Source organism: Tarenaya hassleriana, unplaced genomic scaffold (assembly GCF_000463585.1).
Source record: "Tarenaya hassleriana unplaced genomic scaffold, ASM46358v1 Cleome2, whole genome shotgun sequence".
Classification (NCBI taxonomy): domain Eukaryota; kingdom Viridiplantae; phylum Streptophyta; class Magnoliopsida; order Brassicales; family Cleomaceae; genus Tarenaya; species Tarenaya hassleriana.
This window is the reverse complement of record NW_010965372.1, coordinates 4614323-4638678: the sequence shown is the minus strand read 5'-3', so window position 1 is coordinate 4638678 and position 24356 is coordinate 4614323. Positions and strand designations below refer to the sequence as shown.

The 24356-nt window shown below is 36.1% G+C and overlaps 3 protein-coding genes across 3 annotated transcripts; all 3 read right to left on the bottom strand.

Moving 5' to 3' along the window:
- Positions 1 to 624: 624 nt before the first annotated feature.
- LOC104812258 (transmembrane protein 87A) lies at positions 625 to 3395 on the bottom strand. The gene is made up of 5 exons (XM_010539329.1): positions 3000 to 3395; positions 1712 to 2630; positions 1536 to 1631; positions 1214 to 1350; positions 625 to 1051 (listed from the first exon to the last, which is right to left on the bottom strand). The coding sequence occupies exons 1-5, from the start codon at positions 3203 to 3205 to the stop codon at positions 874 to 876; spliced, it is 1536 nt and encodes a 511-aa protein (XP_010537631.1). The 5' UTR covers positions 3206 to 3395; the 3' UTR covers positions 625 to 873.
- Positions 3396 to 3612: 217 nt separating this feature from the next.
- Positions 3613 to 6172, bottom strand: LOC104812257. The gene is made up of 5 exons (XM_010539328.2): positions 5524 to 6172; positions 5322 to 5394; positions 4382 to 4980; positions 4089 to 4269; positions 3613 to 3997 (listed from the first exon to the last, which is right to left on the bottom strand). Exons 1-5 carry the CDS (start codon positions 5527 to 5529, stop codon positions 3978 to 3980), a joined length of 879 nt encoding a protein of 292 aa, XP_010537630.1. The 5' UTR covers positions 5530 to 6172; the 3' UTR covers positions 3613 to 3977.
- Positions 6173 to 16056: 9884 nt separating this feature from the next.
- LOC104812256 lies at positions 16057 to 20338 on the bottom strand. Its single transcript, XM_010539327.2, has 14 exons — positions 19814 to 20338; positions 19354 to 19512; positions 19006 to 19221; positions 18819 to 18908; positions 18714 to 18746; positions 18565 to 18648; positions 18208 to 18477; positions 17951 to 18116; positions 17768 to 17845; positions 17577 to 17677; positions 17319 to 17495; positions 17165 to 17239; positions 16954 to 17061; positions 16057 to 16519 (listed from the first exon to the last, which is right to left on the bottom strand). The coding sequence occupies exons 1-14, from the start codon at positions 20207 to 20209 to the stop codon at positions 16181 to 16183; spliced, it is 2292 nt and encodes a 763-aa protein (XP_010537629.1). The 5' UTR covers positions 20210 to 20338; the 3' UTR covers positions 16057 to 16180.
- Positions 20339 to 24356: the final 4018 nt, after the last annotated feature.

The window sequence follows — 24356 nt, the reverse complement described above, 5'->3', positions numbered from 1 at the left end:
AGGGAAAGACAAAAGCTCTTTTAAGACAAAATTGGTCGGGAAATAAGAGGAAAAATAGATTTAGATCTTTTGTTGCAGTAATTTCTCGTGTTTTTTGTTTTACTGAATTAGTAAAAAAAAAATCATTTCAATACGTCTTTGTCAAACGTGTTATTGACGGCGTCAAGGGTGAAAGATAGCTTAATTCATACACATTTATGTGTTGTGACATTGAAACCGATGTTGGATTCTGTTTACTTCTTCCTAAAGAAACGGAAATTTTCCATATTTAGCATAATTATGGTTATCTACAAAAGAGAAAAAAAAAACATTATCCCGGCGGTTGTCTCGTCATATGGCATGTTCAGGCCAATCCTCTATCAATAATACTACATTCATAATTGGAACTTAATTTAATGTTGAAGATAACTCATAATTGTAACAACTGCGGCGTGTGTATGTGTATATATATGTGTGTTAGTTGTTTTAGCATGGTGCATGCAATGATTAATCTATGGTAAAAAAAAAAAATAGAAAGAAATTTATCATATTACCATTTATGATTTTACTGGTAAATCCCAAACCAAAAGAAAAAAGGGCGGACAACAACACAACAGTAAACAAAGACAAGGAGAGACAGCAAGCTTTGGTACAACAATTATGCTATAGAACAATACAAACCCTATAACAGATACACCTGATCCATTCTGTAACTCCTTAAATTAACTTAGAAAGAATGCATTGAGACTTCCCAGCATTGAAGAAGGAAGAAGAAGACGAAGTATAGGAGCGAGAACAGAGGACGGTCGGTTTCCCATCAATGGAGGAGACAGCAATAAACTGAACCGTGACTGACTGGCCCGATTTTGGCGACATCAAACTCTGGTTTCTGCCTCAATCCCTTTTGTCTTCCTCTAGATCTCCATCTAGTGCTCCTTTGTCAGCTTGAAGATGTCTTGTCTCAGACAGGTTCTGATGAACTTCATGAGAAGGGACCGGACCCGGTTTTATGAGGGTTAGACTGTAATCATCCTTCTCGAACTCTCCATTCGCATCTCCCGAGTACGCATACCTAAAGAACGACGCCCAGAATAAGTATCATACCGTAAAAGCGCATACAATATGATAGACTAACACCGCATTTCTGCACATGCCCTATTGCTTGTTTCTACTTGTATTTCTCGGTTCCTCTGTCATATGGTTCAGGAGAGGGAACAGTCGGGATACGCATTACCTGGTCGATTTCTGAGACGGGGCCCAGAGAGCGGAGATAACACTGAGAAGCGAGAACGAGAGTAGCTGCCAAAAAGCCGGGATGATCCAAGCCTTTTGCCAATGCTCGTTGTAGACGTCCTTTGACTTGAAATAAAGCTGCAAAATCAAGGAACCAGAGATTTATTTTCGGCTTTGTTGAGAATAATAAAGCCAGGAGATCTCACTTTCTCGTATAAATTCCACATTTTCAAACTCAGCCGAGCCATTCTTGTTACATGTTAAGAGTTGAACAAGCTAAATTTTCATTTCGTCCGAGGACCAGAAGTCAGTTGTTATATTACCTCGTAGAAAATCCAACCCACGGAAACCAAAACGGCCACAGCCAAAGCATTTGTGAACTTTCTGTATATGTCCAACTTAACCACCATCCTTCTTGCCTGCCCATTTCATCTACTAAGCAAACACACATATACAAGACAAGCCTCTAGATGACAAAAAAGTTTTGAACTTTAGGTACCTGAAGCTTTTTGAACGTAGCAGAAAGTGATTTGAATATCCATATGATGAAGAAAGCATCCAATATCGCAACCGGGAGAACCAAAAACAGCCGAGCCTTTCCCGAGAGGTCGCTGACAGCACCGACATTTTCAATAATTTCGAGAGTTTCAGATGCTGTGAAGAAGGTAAACCCAAGCATGATAACTTTCGATGTAAGGCCACCGAGTGTTGGCCTCACAACACCATAGCCCATTGAGACAATCAGGATGATGATACGGGCAACTGTGCGTTTAATGGTACCGAACGTGACCGCCCAGATGGTGATCCCCGTGGGTCGGATCCCGGTCTCGTTGAATTCCGCATAATCAAAATACCAGAGAGCCATCTCAAACATTCCCAGTGTTATCACCAGAGTTATGCAATTCTGCAACGGAAACACTTCTCTCCAAAATCTGGCATACTGCGAGAACCAGAAGAGGCCAAGAACTACGAAAGCTAGAGACATGAACCCGTAAAAGTACATAAGTGGAGCCATTCTACCGGGCAGATACCCACCGGGGTTTTTCCAAATGGTTTTCCCCTCGACGACCAAATCCTTAAGATTCGGATCACAATGGATAAAATACAAGTTGTACATTCCAGTCCTAGTGATCTGTATCGAGCTCAATGGCAAGGTAGCAGTCAACTCATTATCGATGAACGAAACACCAAACACCTGAGGCCAGAGAGAGTCAAAAGCCGAAGGATGATAAATGATATCTCCACGTGAGCAAACACCGAGTTTTGCCAGATCAGAAGTACAACAGACAGCCCTTTGCCCGCCATAAGCTGATCCTCCTATGTTCTCTCGATCCTCCACCTCGAAAATCACGGCATGGATTGGCAATGAGGATCTGTTAGAGACTTTCTCGGGCCTCCGAAACGTTATCTTCTCAAAACTGGTAACACATTTGCCCATATAAGTAAGGTGTTTAAGGCAATACCAGAGTTGAAAGTTAGCAACTTTCACAGGCAAGTAGCTAAAGAAGGTGAAATGCTACTCTTAAGCATTTGATCCGTAAGTACACTAGAAAAATTCTATAATAAACTGATATTAGATCATAATGATAAAGAAATTACTAGTTCATCTACAAGATCCAACTCCTGATTAAAGTCCACGAACAAGTTCAAAGGGAAAATTCCACGAACACTTCACGAGCAATCTACCATCAGACATCAGATCCCGAGACCCCAATTGAACATTCACCAAAAATTTCCCAAAAATCGACGACCCAGAAGAGGAATCGGGATCAGAGAGTGAAAATTACCGGATAAAAGAAGAATCAGAACCGGAAGTGAAGTTGTCGGAGAGAGAAGAGTAGATGCCCTCGCTGCCGCCATGGAAGACAAAGGCGTTGCCTTTGGACATGAATCTCTCAGTTCGGTACTCATGCACCGAAGCTTCGGTCAGAGACACGAAGGAAGAAGAAGATGCGAAACATATCAGAAGAAGAAGAAGAAGGTGGGTCGACATTGGCGCCGATTTCCTTGGCAGAGATCTACCGCAACTTTCTACTTCAGCCGAAGAGAAGGAGAAGAAGAAGTGGAAGACGACAAAGAGAGTGCAACAGAGACCGAGTAAGTCAGAACAGAAAGGAGGAGACGAAGGTTTTCACTTTTCAAGTTCCACATGTCCGAAGGATCTCGATTGGCGTTGTTGGAGCCATGAACCCTCCGAGTCAACCCAAAGGTTTTTTGTTTAGTTGTATACTCCACTAATTACTTTCAAATGCAAAAGCCCATAATTTTAATAAAGGGATTTATGCGTTGCTTACATATAAAACTATATACTTAACATATGGTGCTAAATTCATTTCAATGTTTTAAAAAAATAGTACAAAAAAATGAATAATAATATTAAAGAAGAGTATTATTATCATTGATCTCAAGAGCTTATTTCTTACAAAGCGAAGTAAAAGAGAAAGAATTTAACGAAGAAGAAGAAGAAGAAGAAACTCTTAGCTCATCATCAGGTTATATGCACCTGAGGATTACACAAACCATATACAGGCAGGCACATACGTACACACACACGTATATATATGTATAGACATGTGTATGCACGTATATAAATACATCTCAGTCCCATGATGTGTCAAGAACATGTCCGGTTTCTGTGTGGACCCATTCCCCACAGATCCAAACATGCAAAAAAAAAAAAAAAAGAGCAAGAGCATGGTTCTGCAGATGCCCAAAATTGATCCTCCTTTCGAATTCCTTCCAAACACGAAAACCAGTAATTCCTTTCAGATTTCAAGAACAATGACTGCAACAAAGAAAGAGAAGGAAAGAATCAGAATATTTATGAGTGCCGTTTGGATTCTCTGATTCAAAAGGAGGGTCTGATCAAAACTCACAGTCAGAATCTGTCTTGACCCATTTATACCCGTCGTTGCTCTTCTCCTTCTTTTCTCCTCCGCCTTCTTCCTCCTCGGTCTTCTCCGGAACTTGTTGCTTGTCTCGCAAGCATCTCTTCACCGGAGTTGCCCTGGAGGCGGCTTGTGAGTTCATCTTCTTGTGTAGCATCATCCTCAGCAGCTGCACGAGTTCAGGAAAAACATATTAAATCCGTGAAATGTAAATCTAATCTGATTCGAAACAGAGTTTTACGTGTTTGTGAGTATGTTTCTCGGTGTATATATATATATACCTTCTCCATTCTTGATTCTTGAAGGGTATCTCTCAAGCTTGGAGAAGGAGAAGGCGACGAGAATCCGTCGCTGCAGACGAATATCTTCTTGAGGAGGTACGACACAGAGGCTTTGCCGATATCCGTCTTCTTCTTCCTCTTGTTCTCGGTCGATATCTCCTTGCATCTGCCGAGAATAACGCCTATCGTCCTCTCGATATCTTCCCCCTTATCGTCAGGATCGATGCCGCAGAGGGCGTTGCTGATTCTCCTGTCGACCTCCAAGCTGGAAGGGCAGTTCAAGAATCTATCCAGCGGGAGATTGCTCGCGATGATCTCCCTGTGAACGTCGGACTTTCTCTTCTTGGTTCTCGTCAAGAGCTTCGTCAACTCCTTCTGTAACTTCCCGACCTCTTCGGGAGTGAAGTCTTCTAGATCTTCCGAGGAAGATGGAGGATCTTGATCTTTGTCTGAACCCTCCTCTTGAATCTCTTGAATCTTCTGATCACCATCACGATTCCCTCCCTTGCTCACGCCATTGTTTATGCCGAACGTTCCAATGGCTAATAACCCGTGAGGCCAATCGCTGAACTCCTCTCGCGGCTCTTGCTTCACGTGTTCTGTCACAACGCAACAAAAGATGTCGTTTTCAAGACATGAAAACTATACCAAAAAAGACCATTAGTTAACGAAGTAAGCAACAAAGGATGTTTAGGCATTGTTCATGGCACGAGTGACAGCTTTGGTAACTACAAACTTGTTTCAGCTTATAAGCAGACAAGAGAATCTCGACTTATGCATTGGTTCTTGAAGTTTACGTACGTTCAAGTAATAGATCTCTGAATTTTAATAATAATGATGATGATAATGGTAGAAATAATATTCTTTTTGACACCCTGAAAACATGGTAACCGAGAACTTATGTCCAAGAAACATTAAAGAAAGGAGAGACAAAACTCACGAGAAGCCGAGGGCGTGTTTGGTCTGCCATTAACATGCTTCCCATTTAGCTTATTCTGCATCCACCCGAAGAACTGCCCAAGAACAAGACCCAGAAGGCAGAAACACAACAGAACTCATTGTCAGACATTTCCAGAGAGAGATGAACGGAAACTTGACGACGGATCATCACCACATATAACAGTGACAAGAACACTAATTACCTTCATGTTTCAAGAACAGAACTGGATTTCTTGCGCAGAGAGAAGTAGAAGAAAGATCAATATGAACTCTCGACGAGGAAGGAGGAGGAGGAGGATGAATATGATGAACTCGAGTAGCAGTTGGAGAATATCACAGCGGTTAAATACAAGAAAAAAAGGGCAAGATCTTAGAGGAGACAAGTTGAGTGAATAAAAAAAAGTGTTAAGGATTTGGGATATTGGTTTAGGTTGATGAATTTGATGGTTCAAGTTCCCAAATGACGGCCTCTCTTCGTCGTCGTCCTCGTCTGAATTCACTTCTTCAAAGCAAAAAAAAAAAAACTTTTTTTTTCTTTACAAGGGTTTTTGTAATCTTCTGTTCAGATGTTTCCTCGCAGACTCATACACCTCTTCTTTTATACAACTCATACAACGCACATCCCAATGTATACACATACATATGTGTGTGTGTGTATATATACACGTCCAAGAACATTCTTCCTCATCTCTCTTTTTCCATGAAATATTATAAAAATGGCGCATCGGAGAGAACGTTACGGCTTTGATCGTGGTTCATACACCGTGAGTTGCCTCCTTTTGATCACAACTTCGAAATTCTAATTTCCCAAAAAAAGAAAAATCATAGAAAGCAATTAAAAAAAAAAAGATTGTATCAGATATGAATCCCTAGATAAACCATTCAATGGTTATTACGTTGACACGAAGTGGGTTTTTTTTTTTTTTTTTTTTTTTTGCAGATTTTGTTGCCATGCACATGAACACGTTTTGATAACATACATGATATATATATATATATATTACGCATGGTGTTCGTGGATTTTTCCAAGATGAACACGTACGTAGGGTAGTGTATTTGGACCGGTTTAGTTCGGTTTGATTTAATTTTTCAGAGAATGGTGTAGAAAGACTAATGCAATGAAAGAATGAAATCTCTCACACGTTGTGTACGTAAACACTATTCAATGGCCATATAACTATACCAATCAAGCATCGGATAATCGACATTTCACAGATAGATAGATAGATGGATAGTGATCACAAGATTCTCTATATCCTTTAACTTTTGTCAAGACGTTTTTCGACCACTAATACAATTATTTTATCCACCCCTCAAATATATATATATATATGCATATATATATATATAATGATTTGAGGGATTAGGCTTAAGATTGGGAAAAATCTAAGAGAAAGGAGTCATGGAAGAGAGAAAACCCCACTTTCATTTCTCGTGGGAATGTCCCCTTAACCTCTCTGGAATCTTCATCTCTCCATCTCACCTGCTCCATCCTTCTTTCTATCTCTTCAGACGTCTATTTCACATTATTAAATATAACCCTTTCTTTTATCATTGTTATAAATTATGATTTTGTACGTACAGTCTTATGCATTCATCGACCGACGACAAGCTTTTATGGTAGCGTTATTTCGTTCCCAAAGAAAAAAAGCTCATATCATTGCGTATATAATATATATATATATAATATGGGTTTCTGTTGAATGTGATAAGAGAGGTTTATCCGAGACATGTTTTTATATGAGATTTTGTGTTACAATATTGATGTTGTTTTGTATCTTATATTCGATAATGATATGTTTGTTCTTATGCACGAAAAGGATATGAGAATATTTTTGGTGTGACCTATCGAACTAATTAAGTTTGCTTTAGATTTATCGAGAATTAATTACTTGTCATAATTAATTAAGATTTGTATAAAGAATATATATAAATAAGACATTATTATCAGAAAATCTTAAGAACGACTCTCGCTGCAAAACGTTTCACTCGATGTTATATACCAAAAAATGTATACATAATAAACAAAAATATTATAATTATAATTTTATTTTCTAAAATTAGATTTCAATTATTAAAACAAAATTTCAACTCTGTAAAACCCATGGTTTGCAGAGGAAAATAGAGAGATATTTGGGAAAGATTTTCTGATATTTCTTATTTACAAATGACACTGTACACTCTAATATATACACAGTGTGAAGCTACTAAATTCAAAATACAAAAAAGAAGTGAGCGGGAAGTGCAAAATTTCAGCAACAGAAACGGAAAACAGGTTCGTCCCGAGTCTAGTATAACCAACCAAACCTGAGGAAAACACTGCGCCATTGCTGTGCAATATACATTAATACTCCCCCTCAAGATGGGGAGAACAAATGTTGAATACCCATCTTGACCATTAATCTTCGAGAAAGCTCAACAGAAATCGGTTTTGTCATAATGTCGGCTACTTGATCCGAAGCTGAAAGATGTAAAGGCTTGAGAAAACCTGATTTCAGATGCTGCCGGACAAAGTGACAATCCAATTCTATGTGTTTCGTACGCTCATGAAACACCGGATTGTGTGCAATATGAACAGCACTCTGATTATCACAGAATAGAGTAACAGGACGAGGGCAATCAATGGACAATTCCGAAAGTAAAGCAGCCAACCAAACCAACTCACAACAAGTCTGCGCCATTGCTCTATATTCAGCCTCTGCACTACTCCGAGAGATGGTGTTCTGCTTCTTTGATTTCCAAGAAATCAGAGAATCTCCAAGGAAAACACAAAAGCCAGTAACCGATCTTCGAGAATCAGGGCAACTTGCCCAATCAGAATCAGCATAAGCACTGAGGCGAATATCAGAAACAGCTGAATAATAAAGTCCTTGAGCAGGAGCAGATTTTAAGTACCTCAACACGCGAAACGCTGCTTGTAAATGAAGTGTCCGAGGAGCAGACATATACTGACTCAGTTTGGTAACTGAGAAACATATATCTGGACGTGTGAGAGACAAATAAATCAGCTTTCCAAGGAGCTGTCGATAGGGCAGAGGATCAGGTAAGAGATCACCAGAATCTTGACCAAGCTTCTCCTTAATATCCATGGGTGTTGCAACAGCCTTGCAACCTAACATTCCAAACGTTTCCAGCAACTCCAAGGTATATTTGCGTTGACAAATATAGATACCCCTACGAGATCTAGCCACCTCAAGGCCAAGAAAATAACGAAGTGGTCCAAGATCCTTGATCTGAAAAGCACCACTCAAAGTAGCTTTAAGCTCAGAAATTAGAACAGAATTGTTACCAGTGATGAGCAAATCATCAACATACAAAAGTACCACCACAATATCAGAAACCTGTCTCTTAAAAAACATAGAAGAATCCGATTGAGCTTGAGAATAACCAGCAGTGACAAGAACCTCAGAGATCTTCGAATTCCATTGGCGTGAAGCCTGTTTTAGACCATACAGAGATCGCTCAAGACGACAAACTGAGTTAGGAGGAAGAGACTCCCCCTGAAGCTCAGCATATCCAGGAGGCAAACGCATATAAATTTCTTCATCAAGGTCACCATTCAAAAAAGCATTGCTGACATCCATATGACAAAGAGACCAACCAAACTTCGCAGTCAAAGCCAACAATGTCCGAACTGTGGTAAGTTTAGCAACAGGACTAAAGGTCTCTAGATAATCAATGCCCTCCAATTGAGTATAACCTTTAGCAACCAAACGAGCTTTATGACGCTCAATAGACCCATCAGCATTGTACTTAGTCTTAAAAACCCACTTACAGCCTATAGGATGTTTCCCAACAGGTAGAGAACAAATAGACCAAGTCTTAGTTCTAGCAAGTGCACCCAACTCAAGTTTCATAGCCTCCTTCCAAGTTTCAAATTTTACTGCCTGGGTATAGGTCTGAGGTTCTGGTTCGGTAGTAATAGAAAGGGCAAAGGATTTATATGGTGGAGAAAGGTTGTCATAAGAAATAACAGAGGAAATAGGATGAGTAATTACAGAAGAAATAGAGTCCAGAGGTTTATCATGTAACAAATAACAGTGATAATCAGAAAGATAAGCAGGGCGTTTATGCGGTCTATGTGATCTGACATTATTATCCAAAAACAACTGACCATGACCAACTGATTCCATAGAAGAAGAAGGAACAGAAGAAAGAGGTTGTTCCGACTGCACAGGAGGAACCGAAACAGGCTGAATAGATTCAGAATTATGAGAATCAAAAAAATAAGGAGATACAGATTCGGAGAAGAGTTCTAATGCATGAGTCTGTGAAGAGGATGTTTTGAAAGGAAAAGAAGACTCATGGAATACCACATTCCGAGAAACAGAAACTGCATTAGATTCCAAATCTAATACCTTATAACCCTTGACACCATGAGGATACCCTAAGAACACAGCAGGACGAGACCTAGGACTGAATTTATGTCTATCTGTGAGATGAGTTGATACATAACAGAGACATCCAAAAACCCTTAAATGAGAATATTGAGGTTTATGATTGGTAAGCATTTCAAAAGGAGTCTTATGATCCAAAACAGGGGTAGGTAATCGATTGATGAGATAAACAGAAGTTAACACACACTCCCCCCAAAAGGATAAAGGAATATTGGATTGGAATAAGAGAGCTCTAGCCACATTTAAAATGTGCTGATGCTTTCTCTCCACAATAGAATTTTGCTGTGGGGTATATGGACAAGAGAATTGATGATCAATACCCTTATTAAGCAATAAATCAGAGAAAGCAAGTTCTGGAGCATTATCTGATCTAACACACTTAACAAGAGCATTATATTGAGTTTGAATAAAAGACAAGAACTGGGGAAATTTGATCAGAACTTCATTCTTTGATTTTAACAAGTAAACCCAAGTACAACGAGTAAAGTCATCTACAATTGTAAGGAAATATCGATGACCTTGTACAGTTTCAGTATGAAAAGGACCCCATGTATCTATATGTATCAACTCAAAAGGAAGAACAGATTTATGACTCGAGACAGGGAATGGTAGACTTTTCTGTTTTGCCAAAGGGCATACAGGACACGAGAGAGTAGACTCAGAAGGCACTAAATCAATTTGAGAAGAATGTCCAAGTGTAGAAACTTTGATATCTGAAGGATGACCAAGCCGATGATGCCACACATCAAAAGTAGTTGCAGAAAAGGCAGTGCAGAGAGGGATCGAAAGAGCAAAAGAAGAAGAACTCTGCATCTGAAAAATATAGAGGTTGTGACATTGGCTACCCTTGCCAATCATCAAGTCCTGAGTAAGGTCCTGAATGATATAAGAATCAGCAAAAAACACCACAGAACAAGGAAGCTGCTTAGTGAGACAGCTGACACTAAGTAGATTATAATGAAAAGAAGGTATAAACAGAACACAAGACAAAGAAATCTTAGGAGATAGTAAGACAGTACCAGCCTTGGTCATAGAAATAGATGTGTGATTAGGCAAAGACACAGAAACAGGTGCAATATCATGAAGTTCAGAAAATAAAGTCAGATCACAACAGACATGAGAACTAGCCCCTGTATCTAGAATCCAAAATGGTGAAGATGAAGTAAGGCTAGGTGTAAAAGAAGAAAATAGGGAATGAGAAGGTAAAATGATACCTGGTGAGGGCGGTTGAACAGCAACAAAATAAATCAGCTTTCCAAGGAGCTGTCGATAGGGCAGAGGATCAGGTAAGAGATCACCAGAATCTTGACCAAGCTTCTCCTTAATATCCATGGGTGTTGCAACAGCCTTGCAACCTAACATTCCAAACGTTTCCAGCAACTCCAAGGTATATTTGCGTTGACAAATATAGATACCCCTACGAGATCTAGCCACCTCAAGGCCAAGAAAATAACGAAGTGGTCCAAGATCCTTGATCTGAAAAGCACCACTCAAAGTAGCTTTAAGCTCAGAAATTAGAACAGAATTGTTACCAGTGATGAGCAAATCATCAACATACAAAAGTACCACCACAATATCAGAAACCTGTCTCTTAAAAAACATAGAAGAATCCGATTGAGCTTGAGAATAACCAGCAGTGACAAGAACCTCAGAGATCTTCGAATTCCATTGGCGTGAAGCCTGTTTTAGACCATACAGAGATCGCTCAAGACGACAAACTGAGTTAGGAGGAAGAGACTCCCCCTGAAGCTCAGCATATCCAGGAGGCAAACGCATATAAATTTCTTCATCAAGGTCACCATTCAAAAAAGCATTGCTGACATCCATATGACAAAGAGACCAACCAAACTTCGCAGTCAAAGCCAACAATGTCCGAACTGTGGTAAGTTTAGCAACAGGACTAAAGGTCTCTAGATAATCAATGCCCTCCAATTGAGTATAACCTTTAGCAACCAAACGAGCTTTATGACGCTCAATAGACCCATCAGCATTGTACTTAGTCTTAAAAACCCACTTACAGCCTATAGGATGTTTCCCAACAGGTAGAGAACAAATAGACCAAGCTTCAGCTCTGATACCATTTCAACTCTGTAAAACCCATGGTTTGCAGAGGAAAATAGAGAGATATTTGGGAAAGATTTTCTGATATTTCTTATTTACAAATGACACTGTACACTCTAATATATACACAGTGTGAAGCTACTAAATTCAAAATACAAAAAAGAAGTGAGCGGGAAGTGCAAAATTTCAGCAACAGAAACGGAAAACAGGTTCGTCCCGAGTCTAGTATAACCAACCAAACCTGAGGAAAACACTGCGCCATTGCTGTGCAATATACATTAATACAAAATTCAACTCAATGACATATACTCTTGGTTGCATCTCCTAACTATTAGTATGTCATTATGCTCTAACTTTGATTTATTTTTAAATGGTCTGTCTCCATCATAACGAAGGATAGAGCAAAATGAAATAGATGACACAATAATGTACAATATATTTTTTTACAACAACGTTATTTATTTAAATAAGTATCAATGATATGAATAGCCTATATATATACCTATATATATATATCTCATTACACTCGACTTCAATGATGTAGATGGCCAACGTATACGCACGTGCACATGCTTGTATATGCACCTACCTATATATCTATATATATCACAATATAAACACTATCCTGATTGAAAAACATGCACTTATTAATTACTGTAAGTTAACTGCGAGTCTACGGCAAACTTATGTCCATAGATATGGTAGACTATATATAAATATATATATATATATATATTCCTATAATCTACGCATGGTTAATTATAATAAACATAATTAAACAACAAAAAATATCGTGTTTAAGATTTGGAAAGAGAGCAAAACCATTAATCGACAAATCTCTTTTGAATAGTATTTCGATATCTTTTGAACAATTAGAACAAAAAAAAATAGTATCTCGATATCTTTTGAATTGTATAATCGATTGAACATATACGTTCGTTATTAGGACAGAACTTAAATCAAATATTCTAACCGAAATAAAATAAAAATTAAAACAAATGTTTCACGTAAATCTCTTAATCGATTGTATTATATTAATAGTATATGCAAATACTATCTTAAAAGAACTAATAACTATTCAAAACGATATTATCCTTAATAATAAATCGTTATATTATTTTTTCCCCTAATATCATATTATCCTTAAATTTGATATTATCCTTAAAACGATATTATCCTTAAATTTGATAAATTTCAATATCTAAATATAAATAATATAAAAATACAGCAAAAAAGTGTAAAACCAGAAGGAAACACGCGAATAAAAAACGGATTTTCTTTATAACACGACGGACCCCACATCTAGGGCTAATCACGTGTAGTGTAATCCAATGGGCCCTCGCCACGTCAGATATTAATATTTACGTCAACAAAAAACGAAAAATCTGGGAAATTGGAAACTATCTCAAGATAACAATTTTTTAATAAGTAAACTAATATATAATAACGCGTATTATAGAATTTACTAAATATTTTATTATTTAGATTTTATATTCAAACCAACGTCTTTTAATCCATTGAAAAACTTAAATTGACAGTTATCACAAATAAAAACAATATTTGATTTTGGCTGATAGATTTTCATATGGGAAAGTAGAGACCATTTGTCTGCAAAAAAAAAAAAGAATAGCTTTGCCAAATACTTTTATAATGTTAATTTATTAATATAAAATTAATGTGATATTTTGAATTTTAATTATCATATAGTTCGATTATTTTTAGATTTGATCTTTTCAGAAGTTATATAAATTTTGTTTCGATTTAGATTATATTGATATTTGATTTCATTCGATTTTTATTAAAAAATATTTAATAAAAACTGGTTTTATTTGATTTTTAAATTATTTTCAATTAATTTGATTTCAAAAGAATTACATACAGTTACTTATTAAATCGGTATTATATCAAAAATATCCTTAATTTGCTATTTTTACTTCAAGACCTACCCTCGTGACCATGTGACCAACATGATCGGAATATAGTGTGGTCACATTTTGATTTTATCGATTATAACGTTAAATTTATGGTGATTATACTAATTCATTACGTTCATACCTTATATATCTTACTAATCATTTGATTAAAACATCATAAATTTAACGTTATGAACAATGAGATCAATATATGACCACACTATATTTCGGTCACATTGGTCATATGATCACAAGGGTAGGTCTTGAAGTAGAATTAACAAAGTAAAGGTATTTTTGATAATGGCTCTATTAAATCGAATTTTATACATACATACATACATATATACATACATACATACATACATACATTATTAATATAATTAGATAGTTCACATTCTTTTTTTTTTTTTGATAACGAAGTTCACATTCTTTATTATAGATAATTGTTTTTTAAAAAAGAAAAAGGAAATAAGAGAGTGGAGATCGAGAAAATCGGATAGCTTATCATGTTACCGGATGAACTAACATCATTGGTCTCCATGAAACTTTATTTTTACTTAAAAACTATTTTCCCTTTCCCCCTAATCTCTTTGCATTATCTCCCAACCTTCTCCTTAATCTCATTGGATCGTTAGCGCATCACACGACTTATCAAATTTAAAATATGATATATATATATATATATATATATATGTATATGTGTGTATATATTAGGAAAGGTGTTAATTAAGTTATTCAAATGGGTGGTTTTAATTTGAACATCCAGACAGACAAGGGACCACATAATTAAACTGTGATTATTGTCGACTAATAAGTGGTTTATATCGTTAATACGTTGCGATTAGACCAGTTTACACGTGTAAGGAATCTGGAGAGTGTATATATATATATATATATTCAAGATATTTATGATTCACTCGTTTAATCGAAGACTAATCGTCATGGAACTCGTCAGCAGCGCCATGCAAACTAAATAGAATTTGTGGCCCATGATTCATGTGTGATAAAAGTAATACGATTCCGTACAATCTTTATAATATATTATAATTTAGAGAGAGAGAGAAAAAGCCCTTTTGTGAATTCGACCGTCATGTAAGTCGTCAGCGTCCGATATTCATTAGGAACAAATAATTTCATGTCGTACGAAGATTTATATTTTGCTAAATCATATATGTTTATTGTATCGATTACTGCATGAGTTATAATTAACCATCCATCTCTCGAGTAGTAGAAACATATATATATATATATATATATATATATATGTATATTAAGATCAATATATATTGAAGGGAAGGGGATGGGTTTACTCTAATCATAATCACTAAACAAATTTGTTTGAAACATTTGCAAAGATAAATTATAGGACCCCATTCAAATAAAATGTGTACATATCATATCATATAGTTCAGCAAAATGTATTTAATTCGCATTGATGATATTATATTGTAAGCGACTGTACTCTACATGCAATCTTCCATTAAACACGGTCCTATATATATAACTTGATTAACAGAACGCTTTATTCGCGTGTGAAACGACTACATGCTGTCACCAACAATATTCAATTATACAAAAGACTATATTCAAAAATACAATGAGAGAGAGAGAGAGAGAGAGGCAAGTAGAAGAGGAGTCTCGAGATCCCAGAGATCTAGGAGGAAGATCGGAGGCCGAAGAGAACGTTGAAGAAAAAGAGCGAAATGCACGTGATTGGTGAAGCTTACAAGGCCTCCTTGTGTTTTGTAACCTTTCCATAAATACCAACCCTTTCTATTTCTGGAATGTTCTCTCTCCTCTCTCTCTCTCTCTCTCTCCAAGGTCCCAAAACTGGTGACCAGAAAGATTTTCTCCCTCCCTTTTTTCCTAAAATCCCAATCTTTCTTGTTATATAGAAGGATATATATATATATATATATTGATTTGGAATGCAAATTAATTGGAATGATGTATAATCATGAGAAGAAAGAGACGGGTAAACATGATCAATGCCATATCATATGAGAGAGATACATGCAGAAGTAGATTCTTCAAGCGAGTTCGTGAATGGATGATCCATCAATAGCTTTGCTACCTTTGTGCTATTCCATCAATCACCGGTGACGGCCATGACCACCAATCCATTTATAATTATACCTATATTGAATTAATTCTGTGATTTTTTAATTAAGACATTGGTCGGAGGAGGTTTTGGAGTTTTTAAAATCCAAAACCCAAAAATCATACCTACTTATATATACATATATACAAATAATAAAATCTCAAGTATCTATTTCGAACCCTTTCCCCGTGCACAACTCACCGTCCACACATCCTGTATATATTTTAATCTGAACTGCCTTATTATAAACTCCCTAACTCCATATACATATACATATATATATTACAACAATGTATGTATATATATAAACATACATACAGATACGTTATTTTCCCCTCACTTTTAAACATTGCATTTAAATTCCATATATATATATATATATACAAATTCAGACATCAAGACAGCCGCAGACTTCAAAACAGCAATTGAGGCACTCGAAGCAAGCCAGAGCAGCGCAGATCTGAGAGAAGACAATCGTACACTGATCGTTCACTCCCGAAACGCAACGCAGACAGCACATGCAGCAAACGCGATCTCCCAGTCTCGACACCGCCCTCACCAGCTTCTCCGCTCCTTCCGCTTCCCTTCGTTCTTCCCTCCCCGACGGTACGTTTTTCGCGGTCGCGTCTGCGTTTCCGAAGCCCCGCGACTGCGTTCCCATCACCATGCTCTTCTCGCTCTTCTTCTGCATGTGTTTCTGGATTTCGTACGGAGGGTTCCTCAGAATCTGCAGAGAGAAATGAATACAAACGCACGTTGGTGTTTTCGGATTATATAATATGTAAAGATTTCGGTACACTGAGGGTTGGATTTTTGTATGGTACCGTAATAGACCCTTTTGGACTTACAAATTCTCAACTGGATACGAGTTTTGAGAGCTAAATCATTGTAGCAACTTAGGACCGGAAAAAGAGACAAAGGCAACGTTGGTTATATACCCCGTCGCAAAACGCAGTATATCACATCGAGTCCTTTCTTTCTCAAACTTAGAAAATTTTCGATTAAAAACATCGCCAAATTTCTTCCATAATCGGCCAAAATGGATATGAGATCGTTTAATATCTCGTAAGAACCGAGATGTTTGGACCGGAAATTTCAGGTACCGGCCATGTCCACCGGAGCAGCAAGCAACTACTAAAGTGTGGTTGGTTAACGTCGTACCTCTTTTATGGAAAGTGGCTTGGAGATGATCTTCTCATCCTCCTGCTTGAATAGAACCATCGGCGTGTATTCGCATGGGAATCCTGTCTCTATACTTAGTTTTTTTACCTGCGACCATTCAAGACAAAAAAAAAAAGAAAGTATTTATTCTTCAGGAAGAAAAGACAACAACGAGAAAATGCCAAAAGAAAAGAAAGAAGTTGGATAGGACCTTCTCTTGAATCTCTTTCCTGTCTTCAAACCACGCACGAGCTGTGAGTTCATCGATTTGTCTCCTCGCAAGCACCTGTTCGATTTTAAAAAAGAACAAGTTCTGAGACAGACATCCATCAGTTAATAATATACAAGCCCTTGTGAAATCTTACCTTATCAAGTGGCATGATCATGTCTTTGGCCTTCTGCACTGTCAACTCCATGACAAAACAGTTCGTATCCGCCAATGTTCCTCGTACCTCCACAGAATCTGGGAACTGCCCTTTGTATCTTCCCCATACTATCAATGGATCTCCCATTGTGAGGTCTGGAATGTGAGAGGGGAACATCTGCAAGAACCCGTGTAATGAAATTTCAGGACAAGAACCGTCTCAGCAAAACCAGAGGGACTCTGATAACGTGATCGATACCTCGACTGAACCGAGAAGTTTCAGAGCATCCAAAGTGGTATTGGCTACGATAGTCGAAGAAGATGTTTCGAACAGTCTCTTCATCCGATGTTCGATAGAATCTAGCCAAGTGATCGGAGTAGGAAACGGTAAGAATGTGAGTTTCAGTTTAGAGTAATGATAATTGCGACGAAGGAAACAACGGCCATTACCCGTATCCAAAGCCGCATCGTAGTAACCCTTCCCTATCCGTGCCAGCATTTGCAAGAAATAATGGTTGCAAAACGAACCTGCATAATTTTTATTTTGTAGAAAATAAATCTGAAAGCAAGATCCAAAAACTAAGATGCTTCTATGAAATTATGATGGTAAAGAAAAGAATCCTTGTTCCTTACCTATGCCAAAGGTGCAAATTCGAGGAGGAATCATGCCTCCGCTCCTGCAACAGTACCCTTTCATGGCATTGCATATTTCTCTCTCATTCTCGACAGATCCATCAGTCACAAGGAAGACAAGAGAGATCGCGTTAACGTCTGTCCTTCCTTCAAGCAACTTCATTGCCTAAAACCAGACATATCAATGAACAGTTTCAGAGATCTGGAAACAACAAAAAATGTATGTCACAGAAGAAGCAAGTGAACTAGTTAGTTACCTGTTTCAAGGGAAGCATGATGTCTGTTCCGCTGCTCGCTATTAGATTACTATCGAGCCACTGATTCGCTGTGGAGACTGATACAGCAGTCGCTAGCTCCATTGATGGAGAGAAAAGCCGAATGTCTTCATTGAAAGCGATGATGTTGAATGCATCTTCAGGGTTGAGCTTAGATAAGGAAGCGGACATCGCTTTCTTCACATTCTCGAGGGGCATTCCTTGCATGCTTCCGCTTACGTCAATCAAAAACACGACTTTTCGCTTGAAAACCTACAAGCAGAGCTCAAGAGATAAGCCCTGTCCGGAACTAAAATGCCAGGGACATAACATGAGTTTCTGATTTCAGATGATTCAGACCTGCCTATGTGGGGATGTTCTGGGCAAAATATATAAGCAAAACATCCCTCTGTCATCGGAATCCCATGGGGAAGGAGACATGTTCTGGGCAAAATATATAAGCAAAACATCCCTCTGCCATCGGAATCCCATGGGGAAGGAGACTTCACTAACACATTACCACTCAATTCACCAGAAGAAACCTGTAAAAAATCGTATTTCAGAACAAGAAGATGGCGAAAACAATACTGAAACTATGATCAAGAGTCTCTCACATTGACCAAAACGTCGAAATCGTTCCTCGACCAAGCTGCTACTTCTGCTTCATACAGACAGTTCAATCTACCAACTTCACGGTGCACCACCTGAGACCACAAAGCGTTGAAAATAACTCATCTCCATGGAACAGAGGGCTAAAATGTGAATATATACATATACATACATATATATATATATATACACCTTCAAAGGATGGCTGGTGCAACTGAATGCGATTTCACCCGCGAGACCCGAGTTCATATTCAAGACAACCTTTTCCATCTTTGTTATGTCCTTACCAAATGGCGTCACATACGCCGGAAATCTGAAAGGAACAGTGAGGTGAAACTGGCCGTCGCCGAGATAGAGTAGTTTCTGAGACCAAGTGACTTGAACCGAAAAGATCGATCCTCCGTCAATCTATCAAGGATGTCAAGCAGAGATTTTGAAAACCCGATGAAGATCAGTTTGAGCCTGAACTTGGCAAATATATGATCACGGATAAGAACACATTGACATGAAAGAGAAAGCAAACAAGATTTATTGGGTTACCTGTGGGATCTTGAAAGTGTAAATGTGAGGTTTGACGAAGCGCGAATCTTTGTCTCTGTGGCTGTTTTCGACCTCTGCCAGTTCTTCCTCTGTGACCAGTTTGGTCTTGTAAGATCTTCCCTCGCTAAGGATATCAATGTCGGCACCAAGAAGTGAACCCTGTTAGCAACATCAATGTCTACAATTATCCCAGAATTCTCACTGTTAAACTTGGCAAGATTATGGAGATACAAACAAGCCATAATCTGAAGGGAAAAAACAAAACTAGAATGTATATGCATATTTATTCATTTAATTAGTCTGTAAAGGATATATATATATATATATATATATATTAGCCGACAATTTCAGTTATATGTATATATATGTGTGTGTGTGCGTGAGTGCATTGCATTACATACATATATATATATAATATATTAAAAAAATGGATTCTTTTTTTTTATAATTGACTGTTTACCTTCTCCCCCATAGGAACGGCGATGCAGCAATCGGCGCGTCTACAAGCCATGAGGCAGTGCACGCGCCACCGGCCGATAAACGTCACAACGGCCGTGTCTAACCAACAATCGACCCTCACCTCCGCCGCGAGCATCTGCAGCGGCACCAGCGCCGGTGGATCGCACCGAGCGTGGACGTACGGCTGATAGCTCGGAACGTCGGGGTTGTCCACCGCCACCGGATCGTAGATCGCTGAGTACGCAGTCACTGCCGTCGGAAGAAAATTCTCCGGCGGCGATCTTGCCGGCGGTGGCTCCGGGATCACCGGAGGAGGAAGAGCCACACCCTTGCCGTAGTATATCCTCCTCGAGAGCTGGAGCCCCTGCTCCACTCGACCTGCGAAATCACAGGACATTTCTTGATTTTCCGGTGGAAAATCTCCGGCGACGATGAGAGACAGAGAGACTTGGAGGTTTTCTGGTTCGTGTAGAAATTGGCGACGAAATAATTTGGACGGTGAAAAGCGACGGAAGCAGAAACTTAATTAGTAAGGATCAAACCAATGATGAGACGACACGTGGAAAGCAACTGTCCGACTACTGGATTATTTAATTAAATGTTGTATATAACATATGTTATTGTTTTGGTTACCGAAATTATATGGAAATTAAAAAAATTTAAACTTATATATTTTTATGGTTTATTTCGACTTTATATATACATATAGATAAATAACCAAATTGAATCATAGATTTAAACAAAAAAAAAATCCTAACAATAGAACCCTCCATGTCTAGTTCGGTCCACGTACTACCTAGTGAACATAAATTGTTAAAGAAATCATTAATACAAGACATGTAGGCCAATGTGTATTTATTACTAAAAAAAATAGAATATGTTTATGTATATCTAGATTTTGATTTATCTATTTTAGAGTTCTTATGCAATTTTTTATATTTCATATTATTTTTTACTCTATTATCTAGACTATTTTATGCTTTTTATCTTAACTATGTCTTTTGATTTATTAATAATCTTGAGTTTTTTCTTTTGAATTTTAATTAATTTAGATTATAGTATATTCGGGCGGGTGATTAAAAATAAAAGCTGATTTAACGGATTGTTGTCTGCCACGCGTCAGCAAGTAAATGATAAATAATATTAAATGGGCCAACAATTTACACCGATTTTATTTGGTCCACTTAGATATGGGCCCACAATTGTCCTCTGTGGCCCACATTGCCACCAAATTTATTAACCCTCCTCTGTCACGCTGGACCATCGAAGTGTTGACATTTTCAATTTAATTATTTTACTCTATTTGACGACGACGACGACGATAATAACAATAATAATAATAATAATAATTTGTAAATGATGCATATCATAAGTTCATTTGTGTCATATAAAATTATGCGTGAAATAATTATATATATGTATATTACCTGACATTACCTTACGGAATATATAATAAAGTTGTAAAAATAAAGTAGTCAGTTCTTAATTTTTGTCAATGAAAGAATCTAGGTAAGTTACTGTCATTTTAAAAAAACGACAAGAGAATGGGTTGCCCTCATGTCGCTTTTTCGCAATATAAAAAGTTTGTATGTATTTTCAGAAAATCGTAAGCCTAATAAAATATGTCATTTTTTTTAAGGCAAAATCCAAAAAAAAAACACTAAAACTTTTAAATTTTGACAAAAAACACTGAATTTTATTTTTTATCAAATAAATATTAAACTTTTTAAACGAATCTAAAAAAACACTGAATTTTTTAAGTGATCCAAAAAATACTTGAATTTTTTTTCTGATTATCAAAAAAACACTAAACTTTTTTATTGATCTAAAAAAATATATTAACTTTTTTCGATTGTAAAAAAAACCAAAAAAAATAATTTGACGTGCTTGCATCTTGTTGTGTCACATCAGTCATTTTGTTTATTTTGACAATCGTTGAAGAATTAAGTATTTATTTTATCAAACTTAAAAAGTTTAATGTTTATTTAATAAAATAAAAAGTTTAGTATTTTTTTGTCAAAATTTAAAAGCTCAGTGTTTTTTTTGGGATTTTTTTTATATATTATCATAACTTGGTTTTAGGGGTCAAGAATTTATAATAAATTAATATATATATATATATATATATATATATATATATATATAAATAAATGTCAATAAAAAAAGGACAAAAATTGGAAGTCTAGATCCGAAACCCAAGTCCATATCAATTGGGCCTTCTGCATTTTGCAACGAGACGGCCTACAATGACAAATACCATCATATTCAGACAATCATAGTTTAATCCATACTATATCATAATTCTAATGGTATAGTATAATGTATATCATATATACTTACAATCATATACAATATTTATTATTTATTTTATACGTATTTTAAACCACAATAGTTTTTAAAAAAAAAGAGTACATTCCTAATGTATATATTGCCACAACGATGTGTAGTTTTTTTTTATGATTGAGTTTTACCTTGCTTTCTCATAAACAATTATAGGTTATTTCTAAATGACTGTAGTAAAATATATTATAGAGGAAAGAAAGTAGTAGTAGTTTTTTTTTTCCCTAGCAAAACCCACATGTTTGAACTTTAAAAATTATATATAGATTTCGTCGTAATACGTTTGCGTAAAAGCCTCTCAAATAAAAAGGAATATCAAATATAACAAGTTATATATTTGACGTGAAAACCCTAATCCATGAACCGCACGACTCATTTATATATTTACGTATATGTATATATGTGTGTGTATTGTACGCATACAAAAACAAATAGTACACATCTGGTCATCGGATACTTTTTTAATAAAAGTAAGATATATATATATATATATATATATAAATAAATGTCAATAAAAAAAGGACAAAAATTGGAAGTCTAGATCCGAAACCCAAGTCCATATCAATTGGGCCTTCTGCATTTTGCAACGAGACGGCCTACAATGACAAATACCATCATATTCAGACAATCATAGTTTAATCCATACTATATCATAATTCTAATGGTATAGTATAATGTATATCATATATACTTACAATCATATACAATATTTATTATTTATTTTATACGTATTTTAAACCACAATAGTTTTTAAAAAAAAAGAGTACATTCCTAATGTATATATTGCCACAACGATGTGTAGTTTTTTTTTATGATTGAGTTTTACCTTGCTTTCTCATAAACAATTATAGGTTATTTCTAAATGACTGTAGTAAAATATATTATAGAGGAAAGAAAGTAGTAGTAGTTTTTTTTTTCCCTAGCAAAACCCACATGTTTGAACTTTAAAAATTATATATAGATTTCGTCGTAATACGTTTGCGTAAAAGCCTCTCAAATAAAAAGGAATATCAAATATAACAAGTTATATATTTGACGTGAAAACCCTAATCCATGAACCGCACGACTCATTTATATATTTACGTATATGTATATATGTGTGTGTATTGTACGCATACAAAAACAAATAGTACACATCTGGTCATCGGATACTTTTTTAATAAAAGTAAGATATATATATATATATATATATATCACCCTCTCTCTCTCTCTACATTAAGATACTTTGTATATATATATATATATATATATATATTTTTGATGTTAGTGAATAGTGATGCATAATGCGTTGAAGACGAGAAAAAAAATCTTTGCAATTACACCATATAAAATTCCAAGTTAAAAGATGGGGGAAAACATAAACAATTTCTAGATTAAATAAAAAAAGTTATTATAATTGTAAGAAAAAAATAATTTTGTTTATAAGGAAAGGAGAAAACAATTTGGTATGAAGATTTTTTTGGCATTTTGCAGACCAAAAATTCGGCCGGCTTCCTTATGTGTGATGGCCCTCGTCTCCAAACTTTTTTCCTTTTCATGGGATTTATAGATTTTTATAATTAGAGAATTAAGTCGCATCAATATGTTACTTTCTTACATTACATAATGCACATTAATTATATATATTAATAACTATATAATGCAACCTATTTTGCGGTTGACCTCTATTAAAAATACTAAATTTGGGACCAAGCCACGCAATTTCTCTTACAAGTTCCCATCTAATATACTATTTTATCCATTTTTTTATTTGATAATTGAAATATCATTTTGTTCATTAGACGTATAAAACACGTCCGTTCGTTTTTATAACTTGAAAATATTATATAGATATGTTTTATTTATTATATGTTGTTTGATTATTTCTTTGTGATATACCAAAAGAAATATTTACTATGTTTGTAATTATTTGAACAATTCTAATTATATCATTAGAACGAAATTGGAGTTAGACAGTAGATGTCAATATTTTAGGTTATCAATAACGACATTGAGCCAAAAGCCATCAATATTTGAATCTGATTAGTTGAAAATAATGCAAATCAATGATTTTCTATATCATATAATATTGAAAAAATTCAAATTATTGTTTAGGAGGTTTTCATAGGATTAACCATTATATATGTTTTTTTATATATATTTTTTCCCTTTTGCCACAAAATGGAGTTTCGTTTATTGTAAAGAAAGGAAATCATTCATATCAT

Coding starts and splice junctions, on each gene's coding strand:
- LOC104812258 (XM_010539329.1), bottom strand. CDS start 3,205: ATGTCGACCCACCTTCTTCTTCTTCTTCTGATATGTTTCGCATCTTCT. Junction 1,351..1,535: donor TGGGTTGGATTTTCTACGAG/GTAATATAACAA, acceptor TTGATTTTGCAG/CTTTATTTCAAGTCAAAGGA. Junction 1,052..1,213: donor CCGTCTCAGAAATCGACCAG/GTAATGCGTATC, acceptor GTCGTTCTTTAG/GTATGCGTACTCGGGAGATG.
- LOC104812256 (XM_010539327.2), bottom strand. CDS start 20,209: ATGTCCTGTGATTTCGCAGGTCGAGTGGAGCAGGGGCTCCAGCTCTCG. Junction 19,513..19,813: donor CCGTTCCTATGGGGGAGAAG/GTAAACAGTCAA, acceptor TGTTGCTAACAG/GGTTCACTTCTTGGTGCCGA. Junction 17,846..17,950: donor AATTTGCACCTTTGGCATAG/GTAAGGAACAAG, acceptor AAAATTATGCAG/GTTCGTTTTGCAACCATTAT.
- LOC104812257 (XM_010539328.2), bottom strand. Junction 4,981..5,321: donor AAACACGCCCTCGGCTTCTC/GTGAGTTTTGTC, acceptor GCGTTGTGACAG/AACACGTGAAGCAAGAGCCG. Junction 3,998..4,088: donor GGTCAAGACAGATTCTGACT/GTGAGTTTTGAT, acceptor TCTTTGTTGCAG/TCATTGTTCTTGAAATCTGA.